This window comes from Marmota monax, unplaced genomic scaffold, assembly GCF_021218885.2.
Source record: "Marmota monax isolate L192 unplaced genomic scaffold, Marmota_monax_Labrador192_F-V1.1 WCK01_AAM20220418_F8-fsc00158, whole genome shotgun sequence".
Lineage (NCBI taxonomy): Eukaryota > Metazoa > Chordata > Mammalia > Rodentia > Sciuridae > Marmota > Marmota monax.
In genome coordinates, this window is record NW_026694092.1 from 1,827,955 (window position 1) to 1,849,881 (window position 21,927).

At 39.7% G+C, this 21,927-nt stretch overlaps 1 protein-coding gene and 1 pseudogene across 1 annotated transcript in view; both read left to right on the top strand.

Moving 5' to 3' along the window:
• The first annotated feature begins 3,008 nt into the window (after window positions 1-3,008).
• Window positions 3,009-21,927, top strand: part of LOC124107121 (cytochrome b-245 heavy chain) — a 45,406-nt gene continuing 26,487 nt past the window's right edge. The window contains exons 1-4 of the mRNA XM_046465041.2: window positions 3,009-3,174; window positions 6,215-6,310; window positions 8,089-8,199; window positions 19,030-19,114. Of these exons, the coding sequence (XP_046320997.1) occupies window positions 3,130-3,174; window positions 6,215-6,310; window positions 8,089-8,199; window positions 19,030-19,114 (337 nt within the window). The 5' untranslated portion in view covers window positions 3,009-3,129. The remainder of the gene's footprint in view (window positions 3,175-6,214; window positions 6,311-8,088; window positions 8,200-19,029; window positions 19,115-21,927) is intronic.
• Window positions 4,386-4,521, top strand: LOC124107153 (small nucleolar RNA SNORA40; annotated as a pseudogene).

Sequence of the window (21,927 nt, forward strand, 5' to 3'; positions counted from 1 at the left end):
AACAATATAAGCTTCAGAAGGTAGATGAAAAACTGTGGGAAAAGCTTGAATATTTAGATAGGACAAAGAAAGATGAGCCATTAGACAGGGACACAGAAAAAAAATACAAGAAGAGGTACTAAAGAGAAGACTTCATTTTATTTCAAAGAGCTGGTAGAAGGGCAGTCATCCCTGTGGAGGAGTTTGAGAATGGCAGAAGATGAGTTTGGAGAACAGATTTTTAAGGGGGTTTATTGCTCTTTAGGCATATATGCCTCAATTCTTAAATTACATGAGAAAATGAGTACACATCTGAATCACTTTTGTTTCAAAGTCCAGTTAGAAGAACAGAAACCACTGTATTTCAACAGAGGGAATTTCATACCAGGAAATTGTTGTATGCATGATGGAAAAATGGAGAATCCCAACAGGGCATGCAGGGGCAACATTAAGATAAACAACAGGAAATGGTTACCACCCTCAGGGTTAGAGGGGAACTGCGAGGAGGCGGGAGGCAATGAAACTCCAGCTCAATAGCCAGGACCTTTGGCAAGATCCAGAACTACTATGGTTACTGGCCAGCAGGAGCTCTTGGCACAGAGGGAGGGACTGACTGGTGGGAGCTGGAGGCTCAGTGGAAATGCAGCCACTTGAAATGGAAGCTATGAGAAGCAGCATTCTGGCTTCTCCCAGGCTCCCTCTCCTCCAGTTTAGCTAAACATACCAGAAGTCAGAGGGCCAACGGAGCTGCCAAATACAATTCTCTCTGAAACACAGCAGGGCAGGGAAAAGGTCAGGAATAGATGAGAGCAAAGAAGCAAATAACTGGCACACGTTTCCACTGTATTTCTTTGAATTCGTCTCTTTGTGGAATGGAACCAGGACAGCTTCCCTTTATGTGGTTTATCCGTGCTCCAAGACCAATAGAGAAGGTCAGAGTTGAATATCTTTTACTGAACATTACAAAGTGAAAAACAATACTACTTTGCTACTTGTCAATTACAGAAGCTGGCCCAATTCCCTTCCACTCCTCCAATTTCTTTTTTTTTTCCCCTGGGGAAGGAGGATATTGGGGATTAAACTCAGGGGCACTCAACCACTGAGCCACATCTTCAGCCCTATTTTGAATTTTATTTAGGGACAGGGTCTCACTGAGTTGCTGAGGCTGGCTTTGAACTCATGATCCTCCTGCCTCAGCCTCCTGAGCTGCTGGGATTACAGGTGTGCACCACAACACCTGGTCAATTTCTTTTTTAAATCTCCCTATTAGCTGTAGGTGCTGTACAACCATCTTTGTGCAATTAGTTAACTATGATCTTGTAGTGGAGTTTACCATACTACTTTTTTTCTTTTTGTTGGTTCTAGGGTTTGAACCCAGGCACACTTTACCACCGAGCTACATCCCCCGACCCCCTGAAACCTCTGCCCAGTCCTTTCTATTTTTTATTTTGATAGAGGGTCTAGCTAAGCCACTGAGGTTGGCCTTGAACTTGTGATATTCCTGCCTCAATCTCCCAAGTCACTGAGATTATAGGCGTGTGCCATCATACCTAGCACCATCCTACCCTCCTGTCTCTTTCCTGTCTTAAGGACTGGGTAGCAGCTGAGAGTGGATTGCTACATCTTGCTTTGGCATCTACCATATCTGACATACCTTAGTTCTGACTATGTTTGTACATTTAGCATAGGGGATACCATATTTGCCATGGTAGATGATTGTCACTGAACATTTTGTTATATTTTCATTTCCTGTATTTGTAGGTGGAGTGATTTAGGGTGGGTTTAATACAGGATTTTTTTTTCTGGTATTATGGTTAAAAGTGATAGAAAACTGGCACATTCTACAAATATAAGTCACCAGCCTGGTCCTGTAGCACAAGTCTGTAATCCCACCAATTTGGGAGGCTGAGAGAATTTGAGGCCAGCCTTGGCAATTTGGAAAGGACTTTCTAAAAAAAAAAAAAAAGAGCATGAGAAGAAGATCACCATTAAGCAGGGATGAGAAGTGGGAGGGAATGGGAGAGAGAAGGGGAATTGCACGGAAGATGGAAGGAGACCCTCATTGTTATACAAAATTACATATAAGAGGATGTGAGGGAAAAGGGGAAAAAATTTTAAAAAAGAGAGAAATGAGTTATAGTAGATGGGGTAGAGAGAGATGATGGGAGGGGAGGGGAGGGGAGGGGGGATAGGAAGGGGATAGGAAGGGCAGCAGAATACAACAGACATTAGTATGGCAGTATGTATAAACGTGGAAGTATAACCAATGTGATCCTGCAATCTGTACACGTGGTAAAAATAAGAATTCATACCCCATTTGAATCAAATGTATGATATCTGATATGTCAAGATCATTGTAATGTTTTGAGCAACCAATAAAAAAAAAGGCAGGGGTGGGTTGCTGGGGATGTGGCTCATTGTAGAACACCTCTGGACTCAATCCCCAGTACCTCCCTGCAAAAGTTATAAATATCAAGCATCATTATTGTTACTTTTTTCAAAGAGGCTGTAAATGCCCTCTTTTTTCAAAGAGCCTGTCAAGCCAGGTGCAGTGGTATATGCCTGTAATTCCAGTGACTCAGGAAGCTGAGGCAGGAGGATGACAAGTTTGAGGCCAGCCTCAGCAACTTAGTGAGACTGTCTCTCAAAAGTTTTTAAAAAGAAGGGCTGGAGATGTGGCTCAGTGGTAGAGTGTCCCTGGGTTCCATCACCAGTACAGGCCCAAAAAATTAAAAAAAAAAAAAAAGAAAAAGAAAAGAAAAGAAATCACACTGTGTTGTGGCTACCAAGAAATGGTTAGTCAAGTGACTTGAAAATTTCAAGCAAATAACTGGTTAGTAAAATGTGAGTTCATGCTGTAAAACACATCCTATGAATTGCACTATTTGTCTTTCAATTATAGAAATTGGTTTCATTTTCTAACATGCTTAGTTGTTATTGGATCTTTATAGCCGTGTAGTCTGTACTTTTTGTGGTTTAAAGATTTAAATTTGTTATGGAAACAGGCTTTTCAGTTGACCAAGGATTAGCTAATTTCTGATAGTACAAAAGGAAATATATTGCCCCAAGCCTGCTGTTTTCATTTCCTCATGGGGAGAAGCAGCACAGTATAGAAAAAAGGCAGACACAACATACTGAACCTCTGTCACCATGGGGAACTGGGCTGTCAATGAGGGGCTCTCCATCTTTGTCATTGTAAGTACCAACAAGAGATTAATTATGAATACTCTGACATGTTTGTGTTCTCTTGGAAGCTAAAATAGAACAACGTTGTTTTGTTTCTTTGATAAATTGATTGAGTATGGGAACAAATGTCTATCTTTAGAAGTACTGAGTTCATTTCCCAAATTCTTTAGTAGAAAGAATGTATCTTGGGTGCTCATTTCTCCTGGGTTATTTCTGAGTTCTTAGGAGTACTGTTTGCCAGCATTTCAGAGAGTGTAAAAGAGAGTTCCTGCTAATGATCCTTCATTCTTAGTGTTTATTTATTACTCAGAGACAAATGTTCCTACTTTCTGTGTTTAAACTACTTAAAAATGGCCAATGGAAATTTTGTACCATTTTTGCAATAGAAGACTGGCACATGTATGAGAAATTGGCCTTACTTCAGTAATGGTACTAAAACCAAAGTTCTCAAATTTCTTTTTAAAAACAAGTACCTTCTTTTTCTCCTGTGGTCTAAACTTGAGTTATTTATAAAGTTAACTAAGATTCAAGAGAAAATAATTGAAATAAATTGTCTATACTCACACATATATAGTGTGTATATATAATAAACTCTCTCTCTCTCTCTCTCTCTCTCTCTCTCTCTATATATATATATATATATATATATATATATAAACTCTTTGGAGACACAATTTTTGTAAGTAGAGATATGACTAATTTCCAAGTAGATGTTTATTTCTTTCTTTTCTTTTTCTTTTTTACAAAGACTACAACTATATATTATATGGTGGTCTCAGCAAAGCAGTAATGGACAAATTGGGTAGAAAGAAATGTGATTTCTAAATTTCCTTTTTGAATAGCTGATAGAAGCATGATGTTAAAAAAGGAACACTTATGAATGGAACTTTTGTTAAGAATTTATCACAAAATCTATGGACTCTGAATTTTAGAGATACAAAAAAAAATTACAGGCACAGATAAAATATAGCAACAAATATTTTTTATTAAGACTATGTTTTGTAGCACATGTGTGTATTTGTTTAACTTGTGGATAAAGACTTGTAGACAGGTGCAACAAATAAATCCTTGGCCCGGTTTATCGGTGCACACCTGTAATCCCAGCAGCTTGAGAAGCTGAGACAGGAGGACTCCCAAGTTCAAAGCCAGCCTCAGCAACTTATCGAGGCCCTAAGCAACTTAGCAAGACGCTGTCTCAAAATAAAAAAAATAAAGAGGACTGGAGATGTGGTTCAGTGGTGAAGCACCCCTGGGTTCCAATCCCTGGTAACAGCAACAACAACAACAAAAACTCATCTTTTACAACCCAGAACTCATTGTTCAGGGTGAGTTTTGGTACATATAAGAAGAAATATTGTAAAACCCAAGACAGCTTAAAGTGACGAGGGTATTGCTAATCATTAAGGTTGGTTCCAAGACTAAGAGTTGACAATAAAAAAGCATAGGTCACGAGATAAATCTCAGGTATATCATTACTCCAATTTTCATGTTGTGACATATAAAGATAGCTTTAGAAATTATATTTTATGTCAAACCAACATTTTAATACAATATCAAACTCTGCAGATTTGAAACTGTAAACCTGACTTCTTATCACCATTTTAAGAGCAGGGTACTCTTAGAGGAAACAAGTTGAAATTGTACTTTTAGCTCTCTCTATAATTTTCCCCAGGAAGTGACCGCCTTTGAAATTATGTGCTCATGTACTTGAAAGTGAAGGCACTGTTTAGAAAGCCAGAGTTGGGAAGAATGACAAAGTCAGGAAATGGAAAAGTTGCTTTTGCACCTTCTTCTTTGTAAAGTAAGATTGTTCTCAAGCATCTATGGACACTTAGTAGTCAATATTAAGAATAGTCTTTTTCCTGTGATACTGGGGATTGCACCCAGGGGTGTTCTACCACTGAGCCATGTCCCCAGTCCTTTTTAAAAATTTTAAATTTAATTTAATTAATTTATTTTTTGGTGATTAAACCCAGGGGTACTCTACCACTGAGCCACTTCTCCAGCCCTTTGTATTTTTATTTTTTTTTTTAACTTTGAGACACAGTCTTACTAATGCCCAAGCTGGCCTTAAACTTAAGATCCTCCTGTCTCAGCCTCCTGAGTCACTGGGATTACAAGTGTGCACCACCTGGCTAATAACTAGTAATTTAATAGTTAAGAAAAGATCATGATGGAGCTGAAGGTAGATAACTGGGTAGTGTCACCAACTAATAAACTCAATTTGGGGGATGAAAAAAGAGGTCACAAACTAGAAAGCTTTCTTTGCTTTTAAATCTCATGTCTCTTACCCCTTGCTCATGGTCTCTATCTCCTCCTTCAAAAGTTAAGTAAAACTTACCAAGTAGAATAGAAGTCTTGGCATTTTAGCTGATGAGACTCCCGCTAGTTGGGGTACAATGCAGTGTGGTGCAGAGAGGTGACTGGCACCTGTGAGAGCAGAACACAATGTCCTACTGATAGGGGGATGGCAACAGTAACGTATTTCCTTCCATTGTTATTTGCCAGTCAACCCTGGCTATCTACCTAAGTTTAAGAAGAAAAGAGGTGGGCCTGGTGTAGTGGTGCACACCTGTCATCCCAGCAGCTCAGGAGGCTGAGGCAGGAGGATCTCGAGTTCAAAGCCAGCCTCAGCAAAAGTGAGGCGCTAAGCAACTCAGTGAGATCCTGTCTCTAAATAAACTACAAAATAGGGCTGGGGATGGGGCTCAATGGTCGAGTGCCCCTGAGTTCAATCCCCAGTAACCCCCTGCCCCATAAAAAAGAAGAAGAAGAAAAGAAGTGGAAAAAGGAAGGGAGGACAGATGGATAATTTGGCATAATGTCCAAGTAGTAAAACAATCATGGGGAGCAATGTAGGGTGCAAAGGTTAATTACAGAAAATGGTATCGACACTCTTGTGGGCTTTAAGCAGGTTTCCCCTAGCTTTGTAACCATCTTTGTCAAATGCTGGACTTGGGGAAGTCCTGACCTTCATCTGACTCTGATCTTTTGTGGAATCTACCTATTGAGACAGGAGAAATTCACGTGACTTTTTCTGTTTGTGCAGCTGGTGTGGCTGGGAATGAACGTCTTCCTCTTTGTCTGGTACTACAGGGTTTATGACAATGGAGAAAAGTACTATTACACTCGAAAACTTCTTGGGGTGAGTATAATATCTGTCTTGTGCAATATTGATCAGTTCACATTTCTAGTCAGACATTATTATTTTTATTTCCTTTAATGTTTAAAAAATATATATTCTGACCAATCCAAACATCACCATCAGCCTCACTCCCTCCATTGGAACTTCTTGGGCAAGAGTCTCTTAATGCTTCTGTCAGTGTGACAAGTGAGGATGTGGTAGAGGGTCCCAGCAGCAGCCTTTCCCTCCCAAGAACCATGGTACCATGGGAGGCCAGGTTGAAGCCATCCATCTAGGGATGACGCATGTAAGACAAGTGAGATTTTCCATATTTTCCAAGTCATCTGGTTCCTACCACTTTTGTGTATAGAGAATCCTGCTCCTGGTGACATGTGATGAGGTGGCCTTCAGAAAAATCAACCTCTGTCTACACCAGGAAACTTTGAGGAACTTGCTTTAGTGCCCCATCTCTTCAGTAGGCCAGCGAGTGAGGCCCTTGAGTTTCCTTGGGTCCTTTAGAAAGCTCAGTTTCCTTGAACTGTCCGGCCTCTTTATCAAGAATGAAAGTAATTATTATTGTGCCTGCTCCCAGAACACATCATTTGTTATTTAATGCTGAAACTATCAATGAATTAATTAGTATTCAGTATATTATAAATCACATGTATAAATACTTATAAAACACAATTTGCTACATTATTATAATTGCTTTAAACTTATTCACATTGATGCTTTCTTCCTCCAAAATATGAAACAACTTCTTTTTTTTTTTTTTTTGTGGGGGAAAGTATTGAGGATTGAACCTAGGGGCACTCTACCATTGAACAACATCTCCAGTCAGTTACTTATTTATTTATTGGTACTCAGTTTTGAACCCAGTGATGCTTAAACACTGAGCCACTTTTTTGTTTTTTTATTTTGAGATAGGGTCTGACTGAATTGCTTAGGGCCTAAGTTGCTGAGGCTGGCTTTGAACTTGTGATCCTCCTACCTCAGCCTCCCAGATCTGCTGGGATTACAGGTGTGTGCCACCGTGCCTGGCTATTTGTTTATTTTTGAGACAGAGTCTTGCTAAATTGCCCAGGCTGGCCTAGAACTTGTGATCCTTCTGCTCAACCTCCCAAGTAGTTGGAATTACTAACCTGTGCCACTGTGCCTGGTTGTAACTTCTTTAAACATTATAAAGCTAATGATTATGCTGAAACATCATACCATAGCAACTTCAGTTATTGTTGAAATCTAAGTGCTATGAAAGTCCTGTTTAAAAATTTTAAAAGGTTCAGTTTTATACCTGGTGTGGTGATGCACACCTGTAATCCCAGCAACTTGGGAGGCTGAAACAGGAGGATGGCAAGTTCAAGGCCAGCCTCAACAATTTATCAAGGCCCTAAGCAAGTTAGCAAGAGGTTGTCTCAAAATAAAAGTAAAAAGGGCTGGGGATGTGGCTTAATGACCAAGAGCCTCTGGGTTCAATCCCTGGTACCAAAAAAAAAAAAAAAAAAAGCATTGTAAAATGTAAAAGGTGCAATCTGGGAGGTGAATAAACAAGTATTCAGAGTAAATTTTGACCACTTCTCTTTATTCTTTTTCATAATAAAACGTTGGGTTGGGTAAAGGGCCAGTTTGAGATTAAAACAAAGGGTCCTTGCAGGCCCTAAAAGAAAATCCTTTGGTCTGAAGGACCTTCCTTTCCAGATCTCTTGGAGCTCGGTGTGGCCTCATGCAGGGAATCCTGGGGAAGTGGGGGTGGGGCGTCCTGTGCTCCTAGGAGTCACTCTGCTCTCTTCTGCCTCTTCCAGTCGGCTTTGGCCTTGGCCAGGGCCCCTGCAGCCTGCCTGAATTTCAACTGCATGCTGATCCTGCTGCCTGTCTGCAGAAATCTGCTCTCCTTCCTCAGGGGTTCCAGTGCGGTAAGAGCAAACACTCTACTGAGCTCCTGGAATTTTCAAAGCCATCATGCAAAATGCCCTTTCTTAGGAACAGCAAACCACTGGTCTGTGAGGCTTCCAGGTTCTATAGAATATTCATGAGCCAATCCATGTCCATTTTTTGTTTTTTGATTTGTTTTGTTTTCCTATGCTATTGTGGATGGAACTCCCTAAGGAAACCATTTCACCCTGAAAAGAGATTTTAAAAAAGCAACCAACTAAACTGTATCTCAACAACAGCAATGAAGTAAGCACATGTGTGTATGTGCACACACACACACATACACACATACACACATAATATATATAAATACATATAATATGTATGTGTATATAAGTAGGGCTTTATGATGCTGTGATATTTGGGAAATAATCTTTCAGTGACATTCCAAAAAATTTAAGTCAGAGAAAATATATTTTTGTATAACATCCTAAGCAGATGGAGTCCATGGGCAAAGATTCACATTACAATGAAATGTGACTAAGAATCATTGAATCCATGGAATGCTAGAATTAGGGAGTACAGAGCTTTCTAAATGTCCAGGACTCCTTTCACTTTCATGCCAACACTTTAGTGGCCTCTAAATGTACTCCATTAAAAGGCAAAAAAAAAAAAAAAAACATAAAATAAAAAAATTCAGTGGGAAGAATATTTGTTACTGACAAAAATTTCTTACTGGGTAAGAATCAATGAATTTATCATCTGTACATATACTCCAAAAGTATGTTACAAAGCACAATTTGATTGGTTATAAATAACAAATTATGAGGAGTCCAGTGCAGTGGTGCATGCCTGTAATCTTGGTGACTCAGGAGGCTGAGGCAGGAGGATCACAAATTCAAGGTCAGCCCCAGCAGTGTAGGCCCTCAGCAATTTAGGGAGACCCTGTTTCAAAATAAAAAGTTAAAAGGGCTGGGATGTGTGTCAGTGGTAGAGCACCCTGTGTTCAATCCCAAGTACCAAACCAAATCAAACAAAAGAATCTACAGGGACCAGGCACCATGGTGCATGCCTATAATCCCAGCAATTCTGGAGACTGAGTCAGGAGGATCACGAGTTCAGAGAGTCTCAGCTACTTAGTGAAGCCTGTCTCAAAATAAAAAAAAAAAGGGCTGGGGATGTGGCTCAGTGGTTAAGCAGCCCTGCGTTCAATCCTTGGTACCTTCAACCCCCAAAAAAAGACCTATAGGGGATCAATGGACAGAGGAAAGTAAGGTGGCCAAGGAATGAAAAAAGGTCACATTAGAAATGGGCATATGAGGGTTAATAAACACTTCAGAGGTGTAAATGAAAGACAAAGACATTCTACATGGAGAAAATGGTAAGAGCAAAAGAGCAGAAAATGGTGAGGAAATCTTATTCTTTTAAATCCTGTCCAGCAAGACGTATGGTTTTGCTTTGGATTCTTTTGCTATTCCTGACCATAACAAGGAAGGTAGTTGGGAAAATTAGGAATCGGAGCCTAGGTAGGACTAGTAGTGACTAGCAGCCTTGGTTTTTCCTTTTTACAAAATGTATGTGTTTATATCAACAAGCCTTCAAAAAATACTTATTAAATTGAAATTTTAAAAAATAAAAAAAAAATACTTTTTGAGATCATTAATGGAGGAGAGCAGCAAGCAAAGTACTTTTATGGGAATGGAGGATCACACAGGGCAGGTGTGTGAAGTGGGGCTGGAGAGGAAAACTGGGATTTTGCTGAACCAGAATTTTAAATGTCCAGCTGAGGACTGATTACTTCATTTAGCAATCACAGAATATTTGGAGGGAGAAAGGCAAACTAAATTGTCAATAACAAGTTTAATTTGCCTTAAATTTTGCCTGGTTTTCCCTAGTTATATTAAATTCACATTGATCCAAAGAAAAAAAATTCTTTAAGAACCTATAACACCTAATTTATTAAGACAGATTAAGTAGTTAAAAATTATTTTACCTCTTTACAAAATGCCATATCATCTGAGGTACTGAGTATAGAAAGAGGAATAAAGTTCAATGGGAAATCTTATTAAAATGCCATACCATCTTAAACCTACTGCCCAAATTGAACTCTTCCAAGTCTAAATTAAAATAAGAGTTGGGCTGGGCCCAGTAACACAAGCCTGTAGTCCCAGAAGCTTGGGAGTCTGAGGCAGGAGGATCATGAGTTCAAAGCCAGCCTCAGCAACTTAGCAAGGCCATAAGCAACCTAGTGAGACCCTGTCTCGAAATAGAAAATAAAAAGGGCTGAGGATGAGGCTCAGTGGTTAGGTACCCCTGGGTTCAATCTATGGCACCAAAAATAAAATAAAATAAGAGTTGGGGAATGGAAATGAAGCTCAGTGGTACAGCACATGCTTAGCATGTGAGAGGCCCTGGGTTCCATCCCCAGCATTGCAAATAAATAAATAGATCAATAAGTGGCAAAAAATAACTCTAATATTTTCATCTTTGCTTCAGTGGAACAAGAACAATAAAGACAAAAAGAAAGAATGTTGGCAGACATTTATTTATTTATTTGTTTGTTTGTTTATTTATTTATTTATTTTGTGGTGCTGGGGATTGAACCCAGGCAGCGTCTTGTGCATGTGAAGTAATCACTCTACGAACTGAGCTATGTCCCCAGACCTTTGGCAAACATTTCAAGATGCTCCAGAAAGAATCATGACTTTTTCCTCTGGAGAATACTGTGAAGAAGTTCCTTTATTTAAGTCACAAACTCTATGTGGCACCATGTTGTCTTGCAAACTGACTTCCAAACAAAATCCCCAATTAACAATAACATTAGTCATTGATTACAAGGATTTTCAAACCAGCTCTTGAAACCATGGACTTTAAATTCCACTGGCTTGAAAGTCGACTGGTGAGCCACCTACCAACACCTACAGTGTTCCATATAGAGTAGGTACCCTATGAACATTCGCCGAATGAAGTCCATGGCCTGTAGATTTTTGTTTCTACAGAGACAAAATTCTTTTTCATTTTCCCTACCCCCCATTTGAATACTTTCTATTTAGAGGAAGTAAAATCTGAGAAACAGGAAGTGTTTTCACCAGGATGACCAAGTTAAGAAATCTTGATTACCCCACAACCCCAAATTGCACTGCTGTTGAGCATGTCGCATGTCCCATGACAGCACATGTTGTAATGGCAACTTTTAGGCTTCTTGTAGCTTGGGAGTGAAGATCTTAGTGAAGATTTCCAAAGACAGGGATGAAATGAGCTGCTCTTCAAATTGCAGGGAGGGTCATCTCTGTAACCAGATAGATACTTTATCTAAGTATATAAAAGAATATATATTTTTTAAGTAGCAACAAGCAGCATTTGGTTGAGCATGTCCTTCCTTCCACAATTTCCTATCTGCAATGCAAACTTTGCACCTGAAACTTTACAGATTGGGATTAAAATGAGTGAGTACTACCAGATGCATTGGCACATACCTATAATCCCAGGACTCAGGAGGCTGAGGCAGGAGGATTGCAAGTTCAAGGCCAGCCTCAGCAACTTAGCAAGACCCTAAGCAATTTAGTGAGACCTTGTCTCAAAATTTAAATATAAAGGTCTGAGGATGTGGCTCAGTGGTAAAGCGTCCTTGGGTTCAATAGCTATTGTGATTTCTAACATTAGTTACAACATACTTATTTCAATTTCTTCTTCTTTTCTCTCTCTCTCTCTCTCTTTTTTTTGTACTGGGGATTGCTGCTTCATAGAACTCACCTCAGTAATTCTGCACATCAAATGAGTGAGATGGGAACAAAATTAAATGGCAGTTTTGGGATTCAAACCCAGATCACTGTGCCCCACAGCCTATTCACTTTTTTTTTTGGTACCGGGGATTGAATTTAGGGGCATTAAAATACTGAGCCACATCCCTGGCCCTATTTTGTATTTTATTTAGAGATAGGATCTCACTGAGTTGCTTAGCGCCTCGCTGTTGCTGAGGCTGGCTTGGAACTCACGATCCTCCTGCCTCAGCCTCCTGAGCCACTGGGATTACAGGCATGTGACACCGCACCTGGCTATTCACTTTTTTTTTGCCCCCTAAATTTCTTGAAACTGTCCTGTTGCTGTATTTCGGTTTTAGAAATGCAAAATATATATGAGTGAACATTCAGAATAACCTAGACTAGAAATGTCAAGGATGTTGTAAATTTAAAATTGTTTGTTTGACACTGGGGATTAAACCCAGGGGCACTTTACCACTGAGCTATATTTCCAGCCCTTCTTCTGATTTTGTGGCAGAACCTTGTTAGGTGATTGAGGCTAGCCTCGAACTTGCCATCCTCTTGCCTCAGTCTCCTGAGTTGTTGTTCTACTGAAGCAGGTCTGGTTGACAGTTCTAATCTTAAAATCAGAAAGAAACAGGAAGGTGAGAGGGTTAGGTCTTACCTGTTACCTTATATAATGTGGTGGTGGGGGTGTGTGTGTCAGAAGATCTCAGTGTGGCTGTATCTCTAGCCTTGTGGCCTCCACCAGCATGTCCCTTATGCTTTCTGTCTCACAAATGTCTTAGTTGAAAAACAGGTCAAATAATGCAAATGTAAGAATGAACATGGCATTCTAGCTGGGGACATAGCTCCGTGTTAGAGCACGTGTGTGAGTTCAATTCCCTGCACTGAAAAAATAAAGAAATAATGAACATATTTTAGTAAAAGTATACTAATTGACTAAGCCTGTCAATCAATGAATGGTCAGCCAGTAAATATTTGTTAAGTGCCATCTACATGCTAAGCACCAGGGGCACATGGTAATAAAGAGTAAGGATGGTGCTGGGTGCACTGGCACATGCCTGTCATCTCAGCAGCTCAGGAGGCTAAGACAGGAGGATGATGAGTTCAAAGCCAGCCTCATGCATTTAGCGAGGCCCTAGGCAACTTAGCAAGACCCTGTCTCAAAATAAAATATAAAAAAGGGCTGGGGATGTGGCTCAGTGGTTAAGTGCCCTTGGGTTTAATTCCTAGTACCAAAAAAAAAAAAAAAAAAAGTAAGGACAATGGGCCACAAGGTTAATGAGCTTACAGTCCTATGGAGCAAATAGTGAATAAACATGTGATTTCAAAAGTATAAATAATGCTATTCAAACAAAGTGGTGTTCTTTATATTTATTATATATTCTACTGCTACCAGGTGTAGACGTTCCTGTTGGCTACTTTGCCTGAGTTCTGCAGAAGAAAGGCTGCTGTTTGCCATTTCTCTCACATTGTATATAAATATCTAATTCAGATGCATTAATGGTGCATGTGGCAACACCAAATGTACATAAAATAGAGCTACAGACTCTCATGTTACACCCCATTAAATATACACTTCTTTTCAGTTCCACTTCTCTTTTTTTTTTTTTTTGGAAGTCCAGTTTCAATAGAGCATAGAAATCTCCAAGGTGTCTCAATGATCTGCCTTGCATTAGCATGATCGTGTATTGAAATTGGGCAAGACACTCAGTGACAGTAACCGAGAAACTTCCCTTTAGAAGTCAATGATAGAAAGCAAAGAGGTTCAGTGGCACAGCTCTGGGACATGATGGCAGCTTGGTTGGTTGGTGGTATTCAGAAGTGACTCAAATCTCTTTGGGCTTGCTTTGCCATTGCTGACCATACCAGAGTGCGTAGCTGGAGGAATTAAGAATTAGTGCCCTGCTGCATGTGGTGGCGCATGCCTGTAATCCCAGTGGCTCTGGAGGCTGAAGCAGGAGGATTGTGAGTTCAAAGCCAGCCTCAGCAAAAGCAAGGCATTAAGCAACTCAGTGAGGCCCTGTCTCTAAATAAAATACAAAAAAAGAGCTGGGGATGTGGCTCAGTGGTTGAGTGCCTCTGACTTCAACCCCTGATACCCACCCCCCAAAAAAAATTAATGCCCCCATGGGGCCCATTCCACTGGCCCACTGGTAACTATTAGATCTGTTTTTCCTTTGAATAAAATGTGTTTTATTTTAACTAGTTTCACAGTGAATCTCACCACCACGTACATCCACAAGAAATCAACTTTAAAAAATAACTGTGGGTAAATGGCAGAAAGATCAATAGAGAGCAGGGAGATGGGGTGGGGAGAGGGAAGGGGAAGGAGAGGTCCTGGGGTCTGAATTAGAACAAGATATATTCCATGCTTTTATAATTATGTCAAAATGGATTCTACTGTCATGTATAACTAAAAAACCAATAAAAAAGACAGCATGAAAAAATACATACTATCTCACTGATAATATTTTATATTGATTATATGTTGAAATGATAATATGCTGGATATATTGGTTATATACAAATACATTAGGGCTGGGGTTGTGGCTCAGTGTCAGAGTACTTGCCTCGCACATGTGAGGCACTGGGTTCGATCCTTAGTACCACATAAAAATAACAACAACAAAAAAAGGTATCATGTCCATCTACAATTAAAAAAATACATTAATTTAAAAAAGATAACAGTATTGCACAATGAATGTTGTATTTCTGTCACTCTTCTCTATTGTTCTATTTTCCAGTTGATTTTTCTCTAAGCTTTTGTTGGGAAGGCTGTCAAGAGCCATCAACATGTATTGTTTCACGTTTTTGATCATCTGTGTTGTTGATGATGATAAATATAGAAATATGGAGGTAGTGTATAGGGACCATAACAAAACCATATTTCTTCTCCTTCAAATTTATCATGCAGGAGCCAGTGAGCTCACTCCTTCAAACAAAGTTTCAAAAAACTTTGTTGGGGGGTAGAAAATAAAATAGTGTGGCAAATGAAGATACAGGAGTAAATGCTGTCTGTAAACTTAGAATAAATAATCTTATGTTCTAGGGTGGTGAATATGTAATTCATTTGTGCAACCAAATAATTACTAAAGGGTTTTTCAAAGTATCTGACATACTGCTGTTATGTTAGAAGCTTGCCCTCTAACTGGGGAGCCAGGCCATACTAGCTGAAAAGTTAAATAATGATACAAAATAACATCAATTGCTTTGTGTGTGGGGGGGGGGAGGGGTAACCAGGGATTGAACTCAGGACACTCAACCACTGAGCCCCATCCCCAGCCCTATTTTGTATTTTATTTAGAGACAGGGTCTCACTGAGTTGCTTAGGGCCTCACTTTTTGGTGAAGCTGGCTTTGAATTCACGATCGTCCTGCCTCAGCCCCCCGAGCCACTGGGATTACAGGCATGTGCCACCGTGCCCGGCATCAAATGCCTATTAAATACCTCTCAATGCATCTATGCAACAGATCTATAAGGAAGAATTACAATAATTACACAGGTAAGGAAACTGGAGACTGAGTACATTGTTTAGTGTCCTGTGGCTAAGTGGTAGGGCTGGGACCTAACATAGTTATATCTGAAGGCAAAACTTTTGCTCTCAAATGTAATTCAGTACTGCTTTCCAACCCAACTAATTCCCATTCTCTGATCCTCAGGATTGGCCTGGTTTCACTCCTCTAGTAGGGACTGTATTAGTCATCTATTGCTGTATAACAAACCACAAGTTCAGTAGGTTAAAACAACCCTCATTTATGAGTTTATAGTTCTATAGTTCAGAAGTTCAATATCCTGTGGCTGGCTCTGCTCAGGGAATCACAGGACTGAAATCAAAGTGGCTCCTGGACTGAATTTTCATCTGAAGATTCTGTGTAAAAATCCCCTTCCAAGCTCATTCTTGTTGGCAGAATTCAATTCATTGTGGTGGCACATCTGAGATCCCTGTTTCTTTGCTGGCAGTCATCCAGGGACCACTCTTGGATCTTAGAGTCCCCTGTATTCCCTGTCATGTGCCCCTTTTCTTCTTCAAGCCATAAATACCACAGCAAATCCTTCTTGGGCTTCAAATTTCTGACTTCCTACATCTCAAACTTTAGACCCAGATGTAAAGAGTTTGCGTGATTGGGTCAGGCCCACCCAGATAATCTCTCTTTTAAAGTCAACTTGGAACTTTAGTTACTTCTGCAAAAATCCCTTTTGCCCTATAACAAAATCAGGAGAGTGATATTTCCTCATAGTCCCAGGTTCCATCCAAACTCATGGGGGAAAGATGATATAAAGTCATAACATCACAAGGACTCTTAGAAACTAGGGAGGAATGTGGCAGTTGGAAAATTGGAAAGGGTATTTCCTTAAAACTGTAAAGGACACAAAGTATTAAAACAACTTGAAAAAAGCACAAAAGACAATGAAACCATACAAGTAAACAAAGATGGGCAGGTTTTTTTTTTTTTTTTTTTAACCAACAGAAATGTAAAATAAGTTATTTCAGATAGGAAAATCTTCTTTTGAGGGCTCGAGTCACTGCTCGGTTTACTGGTGAACACTGAGTCACTGCTGATGAGGTTGGTGCTCTGCCATCTTCCCTAGGCACTGGAAGTTGCAATAAATAGGCAGCTGCCTCCTGCTAACACCTGTCATTCTCTGCCTGGGGGTTTTCCGTTAGCCCTCTCCTGGGGCAAGTCTGAAATACTAGGGAGTTGATCCCTGAGAGCATCCCTTAGCCAATGATGGGGGAAATTTGTTGGATGATCACCCAAGTTTCCTAATCCCTTGGGTAAAAACCCAAAACCAACAAACAAACCCCAAACCAGAAAACCTTTGGGACAAAACCTATTGTCTCCCAGAGTTCCCTGATGTATTTGAGCCCACTGATATGTGCTAGTGGTAACTGACACAATAAAACAACCTTTATTGGTTTCTCCTGAGGCTTTAATTCTACCGTCTTTACTGTGACTACCTTCCACATAAAGTACTTACATTTAAATTCTTGTCTTAGGTTTTTAGGCACTTAACACAATAGTGACTGTATCCTTGCATTTGATTTGATGGAGAAGGGCATTAACCTTTTTTAGACAAATAGACTTATATCCCAGCCAATGTGAGATTTTAATTTTGCTTTCTATAAAAAGAGGACAATAAGGCGCTGAGGCTGTAGCTCAGTGGTAGAGTACTTGCCTAGCATGTGTGAGGCCCCAGATTTGATCCCCAGTACCATGAAAAAACACAATAATGTTATGTCATCACATCAAATGAGGTAATGATTATGATAAACTATCTGGCTCATAGAAGGCACTTAATAAGACCTATTTTTTTCTTCTTTTTCTGGAATCATCGGTCTCTTCCTTCCTAGTACTTCTTCAATTTTTCCAAGAGTCAGCTCTCATGGTTTAAGCAGCCTGCCCTGTCTGGGTGTGGCTCACTGAGACATAATGGAGGAAGCACGATTTTCCATGCAGTTATATTTTTCTGTAAAATCAGAACATTTTATTAACAATAAGTAAGCCAAATATCCAACACCACTAATTTAAATCAAATAGATCCAGATATTTAAAATATCTAAGATATTTTGGTGCTTTACTCTCCCATTATCTGTCTGTCTGTCTGTCTGTCTGTCTCTCTCTCTCTCTCTCTCTCTCTCTTTGGTACCAGGGATTGAACTCAGGGGCACTCAACCACTGAGCCACATCCCCAGCCCTGTTTTGTATTTTATTTAGAGACAAGGTCTCACTGAGTTGCTAAGTGCCTCGCTTTTGCTGAGGCTGGCCTTGAACTTTCGATCCTCCTACCTCAACCTCCCGAATCATTGGGATTACAGGTGTGCGCCACCACTCCTGGCCCCAAATGTTACCTTTAATGTCAATGTAATCATGTGAGATACGAAATATTGATATATTGGTATAAATTCTATTGTCAGATGGCCCAAGTTTAAGTCTCATCTCTGCCACTTACTGGCTGTGTGACCTAAGGCAAGGAAATCTCTTTATGCCTTTATTTCCTCATCTGTTGTGTAGGATAATAATGATATCTCCTTAATGGGATTTTTTTTCTTATTGTACTGGGAATTGAACCCAGGAGCACTTAATCACTGAGCACATCTCTAGGCTTTTATTTATTCATTTAGTTTGAGACAGGGTCTTGCTAAGTTGCTGAGGCTGGCCTCAAACTTGCAATCCTTCTGCTTCAGCATCTCAGCCACTGGAATTATAGGTGTGTGCCACCATGCCAGACTATTCTTGTTATTTCTATGTATTATTATTTGTTCAGTGACCTCCCTTGTGATGTCTCTGACCAACATAAGCAAGTGGACCCGTTTTACTCTTCCTGCGCTGTGGATGTTCTAGAAACAGTGCTGTTTTTTTTTTTTTTTTTTTTTTTTTTTTTTTAACTATTCACTTGCTGTAGAAACTTTCACTTGTCTATGTCCCTTCTAGACTGTATACTCACAGGTCAGGCCTACTCTTTATTAACTTCTACATTCTCTGCTTATTGCATAAACTAATTGGAACTGGAAACTACATGGTTAGATATGTTTTCTATCCAAATTCACATTTTTATACAATTAAGCAATGGATTCTAAGTGAGACTGTGTCACTGGTATGAGAACAGGAAACATATTAGTTAAGCCAGTCACATTTCTTACTGGCTGTTTGATAGGGAAGATGATTATATCTCTCTGAGCTTTAGTTTCCTCATCTATCAAATGAATAGAAGGATAAAATTTATAGGGTGGTACTGAAAACTAAATGAGATGATACAGGTCAAAAGTCTGGCACAAAGACTTCATGTTTGTTTGCTTTTTTTGTTTATTTGTTTTTTGGATTTTTTTTTTTTTTTTGCATCAGGGATTGAATCCAAGGGCACTTAACCACTGAGCTACATCCCCAGCCTTTTATATTTAATTTAATTTAATTTTTTTATTTAGAGACAGGTTCTCACTACATTGCTTAGGGCCTCGATAAGTTGCTGAGGCTGGCTTGAATTTATGATCCTCCTGCCTCAGCCTCTCAAGCCACTGGGATTACAGACATGAATCACCACATCTGGCCTACAAAGACTTCTTGATAATAATTTCTTTCCCACTCTTTTCTCCTTAATCCAAAGTGCTGCTCAACAAGAATTCGAAGACAACTGGACAGAAACCTCACCTTTCATAAAATGGTGGCGTGGATGATAGCACTTCACACTGGTAAGGAATTGGGCAGAAAAATTGGAATCAGAGAGTTCCTTCTATTCTTTTTTTTTTTTTGGTACCAGGGATTGAACTCAGGGGCACTTGATCACGGAACCACATCCCCAGTCCTATTTTGTATTTTATTTAGAGACAGGGTCTCACTGAGTTGCTTAGGGCCTCACTAAGTTGCTGAGGTTGGCTTTGAACTCACGATCCTCCTGCCTCAGTCTCCCGAGCTGCTGGAATTACAGGCATGTGCCACTGTGCCCTGCAGAGAGTTCCCCTGTGTTCTTGAAAACCTACGTGTTAAGAGATCAGCCTTTACAGGTTGATTATGCTGTAGTCAGATATGCTGTATTTTTTAATGAGTTCTATTCAAAAGTATTCATGACTGTTTCTGGTAATTAGGACTTATTCCTTTAGGTTTAAAGTTTTTCATTTTAGGATCTTCCTATAAATTAAAATGTGCCATAGGAAAAGTCAATCCTGGTGTCCTAACACTTTCTCATTTTTTTTTTTAGTATCAAAATGTTTGTTACTGGGAGTGCTATGCCTGTAATCATAGAGGATCAGGAGGCTGAGGCAGGGGGATCACAGGTGCAAAGCCTCAGCAACTTAGCAAGGCTGTAGGCAACTTAGTGAGACCCTGTTTCAAAAAAGGCAGGGGAGCGGAGAAGCTGGGGATATGGCTCAGTGTTTGAGCACTCTTGGGTTCAATCCTTGGTACCAAAAAAAAAAAACACAAAAGTCTGTTAATCCACATATGACAGCTTTTATTTATCCTACAGAATTGCCTGGTTATACATGTTGATTTTTTTAATAGTAAACCTATGGGAATATTAGCTCATAAATTGAGAATCCCTTAAGAAAGCACTTATCAGCTAAGCATTTCATTATTGTTATTTTATTATCATATGTGTATATATATATATATATATATATATATATATATATATATATATATTAGATATATGTGTGTACATACATTACATGTTGTTATTATAATTATTAAGGTGGTAGTGGTACAGGAAAGGATGTGCCTAGGACCCTTATCCAATCTCCATTAATTCATTTAGTAAATAATTCATGTGTCAGGCAGTAGACATGTACTGAACAAACCAGGCTTTTACTTTGCCCTTAAGTTTATCCCTGAGTAAAAGAGGCTTAGTTTATAGGCATTGGACTGGGTTCCTCTTTTCCTACCAGATCACACAGGCTTTTTGAGTTGTAGCAAATGAAATCTTTCAAAAGAAATTTCTGAGCCAGGTGCAGTGGCACACGCACATCTGTAATTCCAGCGGCTCAGGAGGCTGAGGTGGGAGGATCTCAAGTTCAAAGCCAGCCTCAGCAAAAGTGAGGTGCTAAGCAACTCAGTGAGACCCTGTCTCTAAATAAAATACAAAATAGGGCTGGGGATGTGGCTCAGTGGTCGAGTGCCTCTGAGTTCAACCCCCCGTATGCCCCTGCCTCCCCCCCCAAAAAAAAAGGAATGTCTGCCAAAATCCTGTTACAAAGATTGGAAGTCAAATTGGTAAGAAAATAGGTTTCATTCAAAGCCAGCTTTGAGGGATTGGTGACCCTGGGCAAGGTTTTATAGCAGTCTATACTCCAGTCTCCTCATCTGTGAGAGGAGCAGTTATTAAGTGCATCTACATCAATAGGTCAGGGTAAGGATTAAGTCATCATAATGCACCTATAACAGTGTTTGGCATCTGGTAGATGCTGTGAAAGTGAAATAAAGAAATGCAATTTGTTTTTTCCTTAAGAGGTTCATACTGGTGGCCATTGGTTTGTACCAAAGCACTCACATTTGTCATCTCTCTCTGGAGGTAATTATGGAGTCAGGTGAATGGGCCAGCTATTAGGCATATATAAAGAATTCTCTTGTTTGAGCACAAATATATTAAGGAGGGAGAGAGAATGAGGGCATATCTAACCCTCTCAGAGACTGAGGCTATTTTGTAGTGTCACAGGAGAAGACGTGCCTGGGAAGAAGGGTATGAGCAGTGTCCAGAGAGAAGGGAGAACCCAATCCCCGCCAGTGGGGTTCTTGGCATACATAATGGAAAAGAATTTTAGCACGTGCCAGTCAGAGGCATAGACAGGTTTATTTAAGAAAATAGGTTCACATTCGAGGGATAATGGGGGCCATCTCAAGGAGGAGATGCATTTTGGGGGTTCCCAGCTCTGCTTTAAAGGAAACTTGGAGAGGGTCGGGTATGGAAAGGTATGTAGGAATGATATCAGTCCAGTGATCTCAGGATGGGTTCTTGTGGTCTGGTCAATCTCTGTATCCTTAGGCTAATGTGATCTTTGTTATCTGATCAATAGATAACTCTGGAAAGTACCCTAAGTTATAAGTTCCTCATTATATCATATATCTCTCTTTGCTGAATCTAATTATTGGAAGGGTTGATTATCAGTGTACAGATAGATTTACAGATTTCTCAGGAAGGTGGAAGTAGCAGGCCTGGAAAAGTATGTGGAACTCTGAATTAAAATTCTATATTCTTGTCCTTCCTTTATATCTCCTTTCTATCTCTCATTTCCTCTATCCTACCACAGTAGATTCTCAGAAATTGATTGAATCTTTAGGAGTATGTAGCTCAACACCTTTATTTTACAAATGAGGAAACCAAGATCAGAGAGGTTAAGTGATTTCTCCATAACCACAAAGCAGAAAGGAGCTTACCCGCTATTAATGGTATTAACCATTAGCACCCTGGGGAAAGAGGCTAGGCTATACTGCTTGCTTATTGCTCCACAAAAATTCAGAATCAAATTGGCAGGAAAATAGCCAGTTTTGAAGGAAGGAATTTCATACTTCA